Raw genomic sequence first — 15637 nt, 5'->3', positions numbered from 1 at the left:
GGAGAAATATCTATCCCAGCAGAGTATAGCCTCCCTAACATCTCAGATGCCCAGGTGAGAGCCACCCTCTCCAAAGCTAAAAACACAGCATCAGTGGGACCGGACGGTGTCCCAGGCTGCATGCTACATGAACTCCAAGAGGAACTAAACCCGCACATAAGGCTGCTGTTTAATCTTAGCCTTACTACAGGATACGTACCCAAAGAGTGGCGTACAGCAACAGTGGTCCAACTCCACAAAGGAGGTGCTTCTACGGACCCTGGAAATTACAGCCCCATAAGCTTGATGAGCCTGGTCTGCAAAGCTATGGAAAGGATCATTATGGAACTCATAAACAAAGACATTGGGGACATACAGACATTGGATCCTACCCAATTCGGCTTTGTCAAAGGCAGATCCTGCCTTTTGAACCTAGTCGACTTTTTTGAAACAGTCACTAAGGCCATTGATGAGGGTAAGGCAGTTCACACAGCCTACCTTGACCTTGCAAAAGCCTTCGACACAATACCCCACTCAGGCATCATTGACAAACTCACCAGCTTAAATGTAAACCCATATGTCACAAGATGGGTTACAAACTGGCTCAAGGACAGAACCCACAAGGTCAGAATTGCTGGAGCCATGTCAGACTCTAAGCCAGTCATAAGCGGTGTCCCACAGGGCTCAGTCCTGGGACCCCTCTTGTTCAGCATTTATTTTTCCGAGGTGCAAGCAAACATAGGAGGATTGTGGCTGACAAAGTTCGCAGATGACTGCAAACTGGGCGCCATAACTGATACTCCAGCGGACACAAGCATCCTTCAGAAAGGCCTCATAGAAACGGATAATTGGTGCCAGAGCCATGGCCTTAAACTGAACACCAAAAAATGTATAGTCATACCCTTTGGGAAAAACAAGATACCCACAAATTACCACAGAGGTGGTAATCCATTAAGTATGGAAGAGGTAACCAAGGGACCCAAGTCGACAGTAACCTCTCATTTGACACTCACATTGCCAAGGTGGTTAGGAAGACCTTCTATATTGCCCACCTTATCATGAAGGGATTCACATCTAGATCAAGAGAGGTCATTGTGCCCCTGTACTCTTCTCTTATCAGGCCCATGATTGAGTACAATGCCCCATTTGGGATGTATCTTACCCGACACCTGCAGCAGTTCAAAAGACCCCAAAAGTTCCTCACCAAGAGGATAAAGGGTCTCAAACATATGATAATGAAAAAAGTATTCCCGTAACAGACTCAATGAAGGCTGTCCCAGAAAAACGTCACCAAAGTGCCAAGTTCACAAATCAAACTCTTCAGTCCAAAAAGATAATTCCACAAGATTTAATGAACGAAAAACAGGAACAAAGAACATGGGTTAAGCGCTTTCATTTCCAAAAAACGGAAACTTCTTCAGAACAACGTAACATCCTGTAACACACATATATATATCATCAGTTAAATTAGATAAGTGGTTTATCATATCCAATTAATGGAAATAGTTACAAGCAAAAGTATTATTAGCAAGACATTATAATTGTTCTTGTTGAGGTATTGTTCACATTTTAAAAAACTTTTCCAATACTTTAATACTCATATGCTGTACTTAGTGCAAAATACAAAATACATAATTTAAAATACGTAAAAGTATATAAATTCATAAATTCATGAATCATATAACTGTGCAATATGTAAACTTAAAAACTTAGTCGTTGAAACAAAAATACATATATAATATGCCTGAAAAGGTTGTTGGTTACATAGATGTACAAAAAATTATGTAGATGTAAATAAATAATTGACATATATATATCTCAAATAAAAATAGATGTGTAAAAATGATTAAATATATCTATATTGAATAATTACTGTATTAATAATATAATGTAAAATATAATATATATATAGTGTATATATATATATATGTAGTATATATATAGTGTAAATGTATAAGGGTACGTGTACATAAATTTCTCATAGGTTATCTTGATGTTTAGTGTTGAAATTTAAAAATTGGAATAAAATGAAATGTTAAAAACTTTTTAGTCTTTTGTACAAAACAAGAAATATTCCTATATTTTTAAATCTTGTCTTGTATTTTCCTTTTTGTCTTATTTGCTCTTAGTTTTAAAACTGGTAGAAGGGAAATATGGTCATTCAACCCAGGGGGTGTGTTAGAGTCAAGTCTTAATTGCCAAATAAGTTCCCTATAACTGAGTTGGTTCTCCCAATCTCCTCCTCTACTGTTTTTTTGCACCTTTTCCAAAACCCCAAATTTGTATGTTGCCTGTTCACAGGTTAGGGTATGCCTGTAGAGGGCATTAGTTTCCTTTTTCCTGGCAATATCATATGTATGTTCATATACTCTTTGGCGCAGGTGCCTCTCAGTTTTCCCTACATAGTGTGCCCAACAGGTCGTACAATATGCTAAATAAACTACTCCACTAGTATAACGTGTAGTATCCCTTTCCTCTTAAAACAAAATTGATGGTGGGCAGTTTGATTTTACCCGTGTTAGCCATGAATCCACATTTGTGGCAGTTGCCACAACGAAATGTACCCTTTCTTTTGTTGTTGTCTTCCCCTTGCCATTTTCTTTCAAAAATTGTTTTTAAGTTGGCCCCTCTTCTAAAACTATAACGTAAACACCTATCAAATATCCCTGCACTGTTGGGCATACTCTTAAACATGTTCCATGTCCTATTAATAACCTTTTTAACTAAATTAGTGTTTGCACTATAAGTCATGACCAGAAATGGGGTGTCTAAAGTTGTTTTTGATGTACCAGATTCCGTGTCCTCCAAAATATTCTCAATAGTTGTGAACTCACTCAATCTACCTGAATTTAATAAGGGAACACATTTTGTCCCCATCCCTTTAAAATTTCTTCCTTTAATGGAGTAGTAATGGAGTCGGGATAACCTCTTTCCTGGAATAGTTTTTGTACATAGCCTAATTCTTTAATAAGGTCCTCATGTCTACTTGTCATTCGTGCCTACCACCCAACCAGTGAGAGGCAGTGACGCTACTGCCGTCAGGAAAAAGAGGAGAGATGTACGGACCAGCGGAGGTTCAGTACGACAGAACTGTGATTTAAACTCTTCTCGAGAAGAGAACAATGCTCACAACGACGACGTGTTTGCCCACTATGCGGACATTAATTTAACGGAATGGCTGAATAAGAGTTTTGGGTCTGTGGAACGACTCGAACAAGGACAAAAACAAAAACAAACTGATATTTCCTATGCTGAAAAATGTAAGCTACTCAAAAAATACATGCTAAAGTTTAAAAATTTAAATTTGGATAATTGGTTTTTAAACGAATGTTTGACTAGAAAACATGTCCCTAAGGGACTTAGGTTAAACAAATTTCCTAATGAAACTGTTGTGGGTTCTATGTTATATAAGGAAATTGTGGAAATACTGAATGGTTGTGGCTTAGCCATTATAAAAGTCATGATTAACAATAATAACACACTAATTGATGAACTGAGTGTGAAAATAGACAAGATTAACAAGGATATTACTGATGATTTGTTATTTACTATCAGGGAACACAAACATAATTATCTTAGGCTATTTAATGATGTTGACAACGCAGTTAACAAGAATTATAAAAGGAAAATGGGTAAACTAGAGAGGGATGACTGGGCTTACCAGCATGAACAAGTATATCTACTATCTTCCAATATTAACCACTATAACAGTTATGGTAGACAAAACAATGGATATGTCAGAGACAGATTCCAAAAGGGTTTTGTACGCCGGAACCAAACAGACACTAGACCCCCACAATTTAGAACACATGAACATTTCAACAATAGGCGTGATACAGAAATAGACTCTGTTAATAGTCCGAGGTTGGTTAATGGAATTGACAATGACATCCCTTTAGAACAGGATGGACCAAGGAGGTCCGAAAGAATACGGAATATACACCCCCACCCGACTTATGCTCAGGTAATGAACCAACAGGTACAGAGATATTAGCTATTGATTCTTACACTAGGGGTGACACACCTCTTCATTTTACTATTGAACATGACACTGTGGGAAGGGGAAAAGACAATAATAGTGACTTAGAGAAACAAGACCACAATGTTCAGGAATATGAAATACCGGACAATGAGCACCCCTCTGACTTTGAGATTGACATTTTGACTGTCATTCCTAACAACGAACAAGATTTTAATCTATGTGGTTTATTAAATGTAAGCGAAGAGGTGACTGTGGACACTGAGTTATTGGATCCTGAAATTATTACATCTAATAATGATAATATTGTGGTTAGTCAACCAGGATGTGAATTTTTTATTTACAATTATACGGACATCAAAATTGAGAACAGGCATTTTTCTCTATTTAAAAAGGGATTTTCTTTTGTACCAGCCAGGAGGTTGGATATGGCAGAATTGTTTGTAGATATAAAATTGTTCACCAGGAACTTAAATTTAGAATATTTAGCAAAACAGAATGCCAATGTCAACCTTAACAATACCAACACTACTAATGCTAACAGGAATGCTTTAACTAGAAGAAGCACATATAATCCAGGTTTACAATGTGATATTAACAACTTTGAAAATGTGGTTATTAATGAGTTAAAATTATTAGCACGTCATCAAAAACATTACAATGCTAATTTTAATTTATCAGTTGATGAACGTCTGACCTTGGAAGAATTTAGAGTGTTGCACCCGATATCAGGATCATGAAACCTGATAAAGGGGGTGGGGTAGTCCTAATGAACAACTGGACCTACACGGCTAAAATGATGGATATTCTAAATGGTTTTGGTAGATATACCATCTCTTCTAGAAACGAGTTAAATATAGCCTACCAAAAAATAGATATGGTGATAGAAGATAATTTAGCACAAGGTTTGATTGATGAGAAACTATATCGGTTTTTCAAGGTGGAAAAACCTTTCTTATCAACAATGTTTGGTATCCCCAAAACCCATAAAGGGGTCAAAAATGTGGCAATGAGACCCATTGTAACATCAGAAGGTTCAAAAACACAACCATTAGCAATATACATAGATTCTAAGTTAAAACCTTTTTATAAACTGTATACCCACATTCTTATTGATTCATGGGATTTATTAAAGAAGTTAAATCAAGTGCAATTTGAACCGCATTACGCCTTCCTTACAATAGATGTTAGGGACCTTTTTTCTGTTATTCCGCATAGTACTGGATTGGACTGGTTTGAGTACATGTTAATTGAATTTAATTTTTTGTCCAACAATGAATTTAGAATTATTCTTGAAAATATTGAACTGGTTTTAAAAAACAACTTTATTTATTTTCAGGATGAGATTTACCTACAAGTTGATGGTGTTGCAATGGGGGCAGCCTGTGCCCCCATTTTTGCTAACATCGTTATGCTTTTCTGGGAATTGCACTATGTTTTTCAGTCATCTTTTATGACTAACATTGTTCAGTACTATCGTTTCTTGGATGACATTCTAATTGTATGGGGAGGTACACACGAAGAGGCCTTAGAGGCCATGCAGTATTTTAATGAGTCAACAACATTTCTTCGTTTCACACATGAATTTAATAAAGACGAAATACATTTTTTAGACCTTACCATTAAGAAGGACTATAGTAACAGTATATATACATCCAGCATTTTCAGAAAAGCATGTTTTTCAAACACCTATCTTCATTACAACAGTAACCACCCTCCATTGCAGAATAAAAACATTGTCAAAGGACAGATGGTTAGGGTGGCACGAATGACAAGTAGACATGAGGACCTTATTAAGGAATTAGACTATGCACAAAAACTATTCCAGGAAAGAGGTTATCCCGACTCCATTACTACTCCATTAAAGGAAGAAATTTTAAAGGGATGGGGGACAAAATTTGTTCCCTTATTAAATTCAGGTAGATTGAGTGAGTTCACAACTATTGAGAATATTTTGGAGGACACGGAATCTGGTACATCAAAAACAACTTTAGACACCCCATTTCTGGTCATGACTTATAGTGCAAACACTAATTTAGTTAAAAAGGTTATTAATAGGACATGGAACATGTTTAAGAGTATGCCCAACAGTGCAGGGATATTTGATAGGTGTTTACGTTATAGTTTTAGAAGAGGGGCCAACTTAAAAACAATTTTTGAAAGAAAATGGCAAGGGGAAGACAACAACAAAAGAAAGGGTACATTTCGTTGTGGCAACTGCCACAAATGTGGATTCATGGCTAACACGGGTAAAATCAAACTACCCACCATCAATTTTGTTTTAAGAGGAAAGGGATACTACACATGTTATACTAGTGCAGTAGTTTATTTAGCATATTGTACGACCTGTTGGGCACACTATGTAGGGAAAACTGAGAGGCACCTGTGCCAAAGAGTATATGAACATACATATGATATTGCCAGGAAAAGAGAAACTAATGCCCTCTACAGGCATACCCTAACCTGTGAACAGGCAACGTACAAATTTTGGGTTTTGGAAAAGGTGCAAAAAACAGTAGAGGAGGAGATTGGGAGAACCAACTCAGTTATAGGGAACTTATTTGGCAATTAAGACTTGACTCTAACACACCCCCTGGGTTGAATTACCATATTTCCCTTCTACCAGTTTTAAAACTAAGAGCAAATAAGACAAAAAGGAAAATACAAGACAAGATTTAAAAATATAGGAATATTTCTTGTTTTGTACAAAAGACTAAAAAGTTTTTACCATTTCATTTTATTCCAATTTTTAAATTTCAACACTAAACATCAAGATAACCTATGAGAAATTTATGTACACGTACCCTTATACATTTACACTATATACATACTATATATATATATACTATACATATATTATATTTTACATTATATTATTAATACAGTAATTATTCAATATAGATATATTTAATCATTTTTACACATCTATTTTTATTTGAGATATATATATGTCAATTATTTATTTACATCTACATAATTTTTTGTACATCTATGTAACCAACAACCTTTTCAGACATATTATATATGTATTTTTATTTCAACGACTAAGTTTTTAAGTTTACATATTGCACAGTTATATGATTCATGAATTTATGAATTTATATACTTTTACGTATTTTAAATTATGTATTTTGTATTTTGCACTAAGTACAGCATATGAGTATTAAAGTATTGGAAAAGTTTTTTAAAATGTGAACAATACCTCAACAAGAACAATTATAATGTCTTGCTAATAATACTTTTGCTTGTAACTATTTCCATTAATTGGATACGATAAACCAATTATCTAATTTAACTGATGATATATATATGTGTGTTACAGGATGTTACGTTGTTCTGAAGAAGTTTCCGTTTTTTGGAAATGAAAGCGCTTAACCCATGTTCTTTGTTCCTGTTTTTCGTTCATTAAATCTTGTGGAATTATCTTTTTGGACTGAAGAGTTTGATTTGTGAACTTGGCACTTTGGTGACGTTTTTCTGGGACAGCCTTCATTGAGTCTGTTACAGGAATACTTTTTTCATTATCAGTTTCTTTTTTCCCATTTCTCCATTTTGTGGTCTCAAACATATGTCATATGCTGCCCGGCTGAAGAAACTCCAGCTCTATTCAGTCGCATACCGCCTACTCAAAGGTGATCTATGCCTGACGTACAAGGCCATGTCCAATCCGGAATTAATGGACATGCTCCATCTCAGAAAATCCAAATCCATCAGAGCCACGAGAGCAACAGATTTGAACCTCAACACAGAAATAAACAGGACGTGCTGGAGGGACAGATTCATAACCCAGAGGCTCCCTACACTCTGGAACAGAATCCCAGTCCATGTTAGGCAGAGCCCCTCACTAACTCTCTTCAAGAGAAATCTTGACGAGTGGATGGGAGATCGTAGGTTTACCCCGGGGGTCATCTCTGTGTCACTACTAGACAGAGGCACAGTAAACTAAACCCTAAATGGGCGTAGTAGTCTCATCCCAAGGGGTGGCGAAAGCCACACACACTCTGGCTAGGCTTATAAATGCCCTAGGGCAGATAGCCTAGTATGAACCTATGAACCTAAATGCATGATGACAGTACAGGCTCAACAGGTTTGAACTCCACTACGCAACAGGTCCTGTGTCACCTTTATAGTGATTTAAAACTGCCCCCTAATGGACAAGCCAGCAGTGGACATTTGACTCACATCTTCCCAAACCAGTTCCCATTGGTACCCAAGGTGCAGTTCAACTCTGGTCACCTATAGAGTGTAGTTAGGCCTTTATCCTTCTATGTCAAGGAGTTGGGTGTGTCCCAAGACATTGTACTTCCATCTGAAGAACATTACCCTGGTTGTATGGATGGTGATCTAGCCTGATTGTAGGTAGAGAACTCTGAAACAAGACTTTTGACCAGTAACTATCCAGCAGCCATATTACTCTGGTCTTGCAGGCTCTGTACTGGCTTCTCATTGCAGTCAGATGTGAATTTAAAATATTAACCTTCTCATACCAGGTCCTTCACAACCTTGTTGCTATTTATCTAAAACAGCTACTGAGACGCTGTATTCTGACCAAATAATGGGGGGACAAAGGACCAAAAATAGGGACTTTTTAAAATATTGCTCTTACAAACTTAGAAAGTTGATAGAATAACAGGTTTTTATTAGTATGTGTGTCATGATGAAGCCATGCACCAGGGGACTAAAATAGTTTTTTTTTTTTTTTTTTTTAATGGGTCAAATTTACACATCTCTGATGGTGTCTTGGTAAAAGGACGTTTGCAGATATTTATGTAAGGGTGATAATTGGTTTTGCAAGGGAGACTCTGGTTGGGTCCTATATGTATGTTTCTCGTAGTTTTTTTTTTTTTTTTTTCTGTTTCTAACCTTTAGTAACCATATTAGCTTCCATCCCTTGTTTGAGTGTTTCAGAGCATTGCTAAATTCTTCACTTTTTTTCTGTACTATAGAGTCCAGGTAAGGCTGAAATATTTCTACAATTACTGAAGTCTGGCTTGTTGGTCGGAATGTACTACTAAAGACCTGGGTGTCATATATTTCTAAAACAATATGCATAAACAGGCTGGTTTGTAGTTATACTTGAACAGATATTTTCTGTTTCACCTTAATCTCTCTGACTGTGTACTGTGTTCATAATTCCAATGATGTTTCAAAGAATGCTTTTATTTTTCTTAACATACAGCCAGCAAGTAATTCACAGAAAGACAAGTAGTTTTATTACAGTACACTGAAGCGTGCCATACACATTCAGAACATTCTGCCTTGATGGTGCACTGGAAGGGAAGCTAAACCCATAAGAAGCCATGAGACCATTCCACAATGTAAAGAATGCCATTCTCTCTTCAGGCAGAAGATGATCTTCAATACAAATTCAAGAGTCTTCAGAGTTATGCTGTATATTAGGGAGATGTAAATGTCACCATATTTGTTGGTGGTAGCTTGAGGAGCGGACAGATGATCCGCTGTGGCAACCCCTAACTTGGAAAAGCCGAAAGAAAAAAGATGCTTGAGTAGCCATGTCTCAAATCTAATATTTTTCATATTATAAGCCAGGATTACAGATGTGCTGCATACCACATTTGTGATTGTTTTCTGAATATGTATTCAAAGAAATGGGATTCTGGCAGACCTAGTTTTGTTTCAAGTTTTGAAGAACTGATACCGTGAATCAGTGGATACTCCTTGTTTTCTCCTATTAAAACATCTCCATAATTTATATGTAAAAAGAATTATAGCACATCGGTCTCATTTTCCTATTCAACTAAATCCACATAACATCATAGGTTAATTATTGTAAGTCTGACAAGACTGACATAAGTAATATGCACCTGTTTCCTGATGAGCTGACAGCCTGATCTGCAAGAAACCCTCTTGAGGTTTAGCATCTGCAACATTAGTGAAAAAATAGATCAGTATTTGTCTAGGCTTCAGAAAGCACTTTAGGATGCTTAAATTAAGAGAAATACAAATTATTTTCCAGAGATTTAGCACAATACAAATTAATATGACTTCTGAACATCCTGGATCACAGAGTTGCTGTTAAAAGTTTTGTTTAGGATATAGCCATAATGAAAGTTCCCTCTAAGTATTTTGTAATTGTCTGAAATAGCAACTGTAATTAAAGTAAGGCCTTCAGTTTAAGTTGATGGTTTTATGCACTGTAGTAAATGTGAATGTGTGTATGCATTTGAGTTTATTTAATAGGAAAACTTAAATCAAACTACATTAAAAATAATGTTAAAAAAATGAAATTTTCTCCATGACACTGCAGCATGCACTATGCTATAACATTTGAAGAAAGGACTTAGAGAAACAAAAGGAATCATTTGGAATTTGTCAAACTTAAACTAGTATTAATGTCACAACTGCCCCATATGCAGTTATTATAGAACAGGGCAGGTACTTACACAAAGCTGATTATATCAAAACTGTACCATGCCACGGGTATCTTTTTCAGGGCCAGCCTAAGAGAGGTGATGGGCTAAATATAACGAGTTTAATGACTCCCAATTTTTCAGCACTACGTGACAAAAAGGTCATCTAAACTGTAAGATGCAGTAAATATAAGTTTATAGTACACAGAAAAGTGTTGTTAGGTTCAATACATGGATTTTATTGGTGGGAGACCCCCTCTCTTTACAAGCTTAGCATGCTACAAATATGAATGAAACAAGACAATGGCCTGTATATCTTCAGCCAAGAATGTGAGCATAAACAGTTAATAATCAGTATCTTTTACAGTTGAGTCCTATAACCTCATTCTCCAGCTGCATAAAGTGTTATTATGAGCAAGCCACAAGTAAATTTGATATTCTCATTCAGCTTGACAACATATATTTGTGACTTGTGGAGTTTTCTAAGACTAAGGCTCCTTATTGCTAGGTTTATTCACTAGAAGGTTTTAGGCTGCCAAAGTATAAGCAATTATATACATTATAGTTATCCCCACAAAACAGAGTAAGTTTCTGTACCACCAGAGAGGCAGTTATCTTAGAAGCCGGAGAAATACAGATACATAGTGGAAAAAATCAGGAGTTTCTGTTCTTATTTAGTTGAATCCAGTAGTTCATGATCTCAAGGACTTTAGCATGCTTGGCCTTTCTGTCAACAACCTTGTTTTTATTTTCCTGGAAGATCATGTCCATTACCTCAGTAGTACTGTCTACTTATTTTAGCTTTTGCTACTCTTCTTCTATTGCCTTCAGTCTTTCCCTGCAGTGGTGCTTTTTCAACTGAATCCTGTTTTTGCATTACATGGCCAAATTATTTGAATTTTAGCTTTACAATCAGACCTTCCACTAAGCATTCTGGACTTATTTCCTTACGTATTGACTGATTTGTTCTCTTGCTAGCCACTAAATTATTAAAAGTTTCTTCAGCACCACAGTTCAGATGTAATGATTTTCCGATGCACAGGCAAACTGACAGTTCAACTCTCAGCCATATTTTGTTACCAGGAAAAAAACGTTTACTATACACACCTTTGTTGACAATCTGATGTCTTTGCTTTTTAATATGTTATTCATATCTGCTATAGTCTTACATTCCAGAAGCAAGTGTCTTAAATTCATGACTACATTCACAGACCGTTTATGCTAGAAAATAAAATATGTCACTGTCTGCACTCTTTCCTCATATATTTGCTAACAATTGATAGGGCTTCATAGGTTCATAGGTTCATACTAGGCTATCTGCCCAAGGGCATTTATAAGCCTAGCCCATAGTTATGTGGCTTTCGCCACCCCTTTATTTGAATAAAAACTATGCCTATCATTTTGCTGTGCCTCTGTCAAACAGTGACACTGAAGTAATCCCTGGGGTATATCTGCAATCTCCCATCCATTGGTCAAGATTCCTCTTGAACAAGGCCAGAGAGGTGCTCTGCCTCACATGTACCGGGATTTTGTTCCACAGCATAGGGAGTCTCTGGGTGATGAATCTGTCCCTCCAGCACGTTCTATTTATAACCGTGTCAAGGTTTAAGTCTCCAGCCCTTGTGGTTCTGAGGGATCTAGATTTTTTGAGGTGAAGCATATTCATCAAATCTGGGTTTGACATGGCCTTATATGTCAGGCACAGGTCACCTCTGAGCAAGCGGTATGAGACTGAATAGAGCTGGAGTTCTTTCAGTCGGGCAGCATAAGACATATTTTTGAGACCCTTTATCCTTTTGGTGAGGAACTTTTGGGGCCTTTCAAGCTGCAGCAGGTGTCTGGTCAGATACATTCGAACGGGCATTGTACTCAATCATAGGTCTAATGAGTGATGAGTACAGGGGACGATGACCTCCCTTGATCTAGATGTGAATCCCTTCATGATCAGGTGGGCGATATAGAAGGTTTTCCTAACTACTTTAGCAACATGAGTGTCAAACGAAAGGCTACTGTCAACCTGGGTCCCCAGATCCCTGATGACTTTTTCTGTGCTCAGTGGATTGCCACCTATATGGTAGCTAGGGGTAACCTTGTTTTTCCCGAAGGGTATGACTATGCATTTTTGGCGTTAACTTCAGGCCATGGCTCTGGCACCAGTTATCCGTTTCTGTGAGGCCCTTCTGGAGGATATCTGTGTCAGATGTGTTTTCGACTATGGCGCCCAGTTTGCAGTCACCTGCAAACTTTGTCAGCCATAACCCTCCTGTGTTTGCTTGTACTTCAGAAAAGTAGATGCCGAACAAGAGTGGACCCAGGACTGTGCCCTGTGGGACACCACTTGTGACAGGCTTTGAGTCTGACATGGCTCCAGCAACTCTGACCCTGTGGGTTCTGTCACTTAGCCAGTTTGCAACCCATCTTGTGATGTATGGGTTTACATTCAAGCTGATGAGTTTTTCGATGATACCTGAGTGGGGTATTGTGTCGAAGGCCTTTGCCAGGTCGAGGTAGGCTGTATGGACTGCCTTTCCCTCATCAATGGCCTTGGTGACAGTCTCGAAAAAGTCAACCAAGTTTAAGAGGCAGGATCTGCCTTTGACAAAGCCAAACTGGGTTGGATCCAAAGTCTGCAAGTTCCCTATGTCTTTATTTATGAGTTCCATTATGATCCTCTCCATGGCTTTGCAGATAAGGCTTGTCAAGCTAATGGGGTGGTAATTTCCAGGGTCTGTGGAGGCACCGCCCTTATGAAGTGAGACCACAGTCACCGTGCGCCACTCCTTGGGTACGTATCCTGAGGTGAGGCTAAGATTGAACAGCTGTCCTAACTGTGGGTTTAATTCCTCGTTGAGTTCGTGAAGCACACAGCCGGGGACACCATCCGGTCCCATGGATGCTGTGTTTTTTGCCTTAGTAAGGGCAGTTCTCACCTGGGCGTTGGAGATGTTTGGGGGGCTACAATCCTCTGGAATAGATATCTCTCCTTTTGGGGGGGGGAGTTTGCACTGAACCTGTCAGCCAGTATGTTGGCAATGTGTGTAGGTTCAGTAATTTTCACATCATTTTGAACTAATTCTGAGCATATCTGGGAGTTTCCTCCTAGGTTTCTAACATAGCTAAAGAAGGCCTTATGATTCTCTTTAGAGTCCTTGGCGATTTTTCTCTCAAAATTTGCCTTGGATGATTTTATGAGAGCTCTTAGTTTTTTACTTATAATGATCAAAGGTGTCTTACCTTTCAAGGATTTTGTTCTATCTTGTAGTAGCTTCCTCCTTTTGTTGTAGAGCTTGTTTATGGCTGGGGTCCACCAGACTGGACGCTTGCCTTTGGTACAGAGAGTCTTAGTTTTGTTTGGGATTGCCTGATCCATGCAGTCCTGTAGGTGCTGGTAGAAGGCATTTGTAAGTGATTCAGCGGTTTGAGTAATGTTTACCACTGGCTCAGGGGCCTTAAAGGAGACCACACTAGTTTTTAGAAGTGTGAAATCGGCTTTTGAGAAGTTTTTCACTGTCGCCTTTTTTGTTTCAGGTGGGGCGGGATGAGGACCTCCACCGAGATTAGTTTATGATCTGATCTCACCAGTGAGGGGTATACTTCGTGTTGAACATTTTGATCCCATGTTCGTGATTATGAGATCAAGTATGTTTTCTCCTCTTGTGGGGATGGTGACTAGTTGTTCCATGGCATTTGAGTTTATGAACTCCAGGAATCTTTGGGTTAGAGTGTTCGGGCTTGAGTAGTGTTCCCAGTCTATATTAGGGTAGTTGAAGTCACCTAGTATGATGGTGTTTGGAGATAGATTTAACGACACCAATGTTTTCAGGAAGGCCATGTGAGGTTCCTGAGTTTGAGAGGGTGGCCTGTAACATGCTACAAATTGCAGAGCAGTCTTGCCTATGGTTAATTGCACCTGGATGGTCTCCGATGCATCGTGCGTTGCCACCAACCTTGAGGTGTGGGTGTCCTTTATGAATATGGACACCCCCCCCTCCTTTCTTGGTGTTGTCCGGATTTTGGGGCCGGAACGCATGATATGAGGTGAAACCTGTTAGTGCTGGGGTGCTCTCAGGAGCCTTGAACCAGGTTTCTGTCACAGCACAGACATCGATGTTCTCCATATTGAGAAGGGCCTCGAGTGCGTGCGTCTTGAGATTGAGACTTCTGGCATTTGGATGACATAACCTTTTTTAATACTGATCAGCAAATCAGTTTTTGTATTTCATACTTTAATCTTCATCAACAAGCTTTTCAACTACTCTTCAATTTTAGCTATCTGGATTACATCATCTGATTGAGAGAGCCTGTCAATATTTCTCCCAGCAATTTCAGTCTCAACATTTGATTTATCTAATCCAGCTTTTCATATGATGTATTAAACATAAAAATCAATTTAGTCTGACATGTACATTCTTCCTACTCCTAAAATGATCATGTAGTCCATATTTGACTTTCTTTTGGATTTCTATACAGATTCTTCACCAGGCTAGTAAGGTTACCCACCATCTTAGTCACTCTTCGAGTTTTACACAATTTGCTAAGGTACATATAATCAAAGGCTTTAGAGACTAATCACTAAAGAAAAGTAAATTATTTATTTTTTGGTACGCCTTTGTTTATTCTCTTACCCAACCGATGCTATCAGTTTCACAGTGATGCCTCTGCCTCAAGAGCAGCAGTGTAAGCATTAATAGCAACACCTTGCAGAATTGTAAACTATTCAGATGGAATTCCTTTATTTCCTGCTGCTTTGTTATTAACAAGGCTTTCTGGAGACCGTCTGACTGTACTCTCCTTAGCATCTGGTCATAGATTAGAAAATATACCATTACATTTAGTAGTGATATAAGGGTCATTTTTATGTAGTTCTGTATATTCCTGCCAATTTTTCTTAACCTCTACTTCTTTTAGGTCTCTCTACTGGAAGTGTCCCTTGACATTGTCAGTCTTCTTGAAGAGATATCTTGTCTTTCCCATTTTGTTATATTCTTCCATTTTTTTTGGTATTGCTGTGCCTTCTTGTGTCTCACTGCTACTCTGCATTCAGTTTAACCTATTTTCTCTGTCTCTCTCTGCATTGCATTTTGCTCTTCTTAGTTCCTCAGACACTTCTAAAGCTGTTATAGTCAGACATTTGCTTTCTTAGTCTTCTTTCTAGTTGCAATATTTTTGTTCCAGTTCCTGGACAATATCCTTAACTTTCAGGCATTCTGTCCACCATATGTAATTCATCAAATATGTCCTTCACCTCCACTACATATTCCTGCAGAATACTGTTAAGATCAGACCCAGAATGCCTGTCAGCTTTTCC

The 15637-nt window shown here is 38.0% G+C and overlaps 1 protein-coding gene across 7 annotated transcripts in view; it reads right to left on the bottom strand.

Moving 5' to 3' along the window:
* NEXN (nexilin F-actin binding protein) overlaps positions 1-15637 on the bottom strand; it is a 955560-nt gene that overhangs the window by 67501 nt on the left and 872422 nt on the right. For 6 of the 7 annotated variants that reach the window (XM_044085866.1, XM_044085869.1, XM_044085863.1 and 3 more), the window contains one exon: positions 9784-9840. The exons of the other annotated variant lie outside the window; for it this stretch is intronic. In XM_044085866.1, coding sequence (XP_043941801.1) covers positions 9784-9840 — 57 coding nt within the window. The remainder of the gene's footprint in view (positions 1-9783; positions 9841-15637) is intronic. 7 annotated transcript variants of the gene reach the window in all.

This window comes from Protopterus annectens, chromosome 10.part0 (assembly GCF_019279795.1).
Source record: "Protopterus annectens isolate FY-2018-M chromosome 10.part0, PAN1.0, whole genome shotgun sequence".
NCBI classification, from domain to species: Eukaryota; Metazoa; Chordata; order Ceratodontiformes; family Protopteridae; genus Protopterus; species Protopterus annectens.
This window is presented reverse-complemented; position numbering and strand designations above follow the sequence as displayed.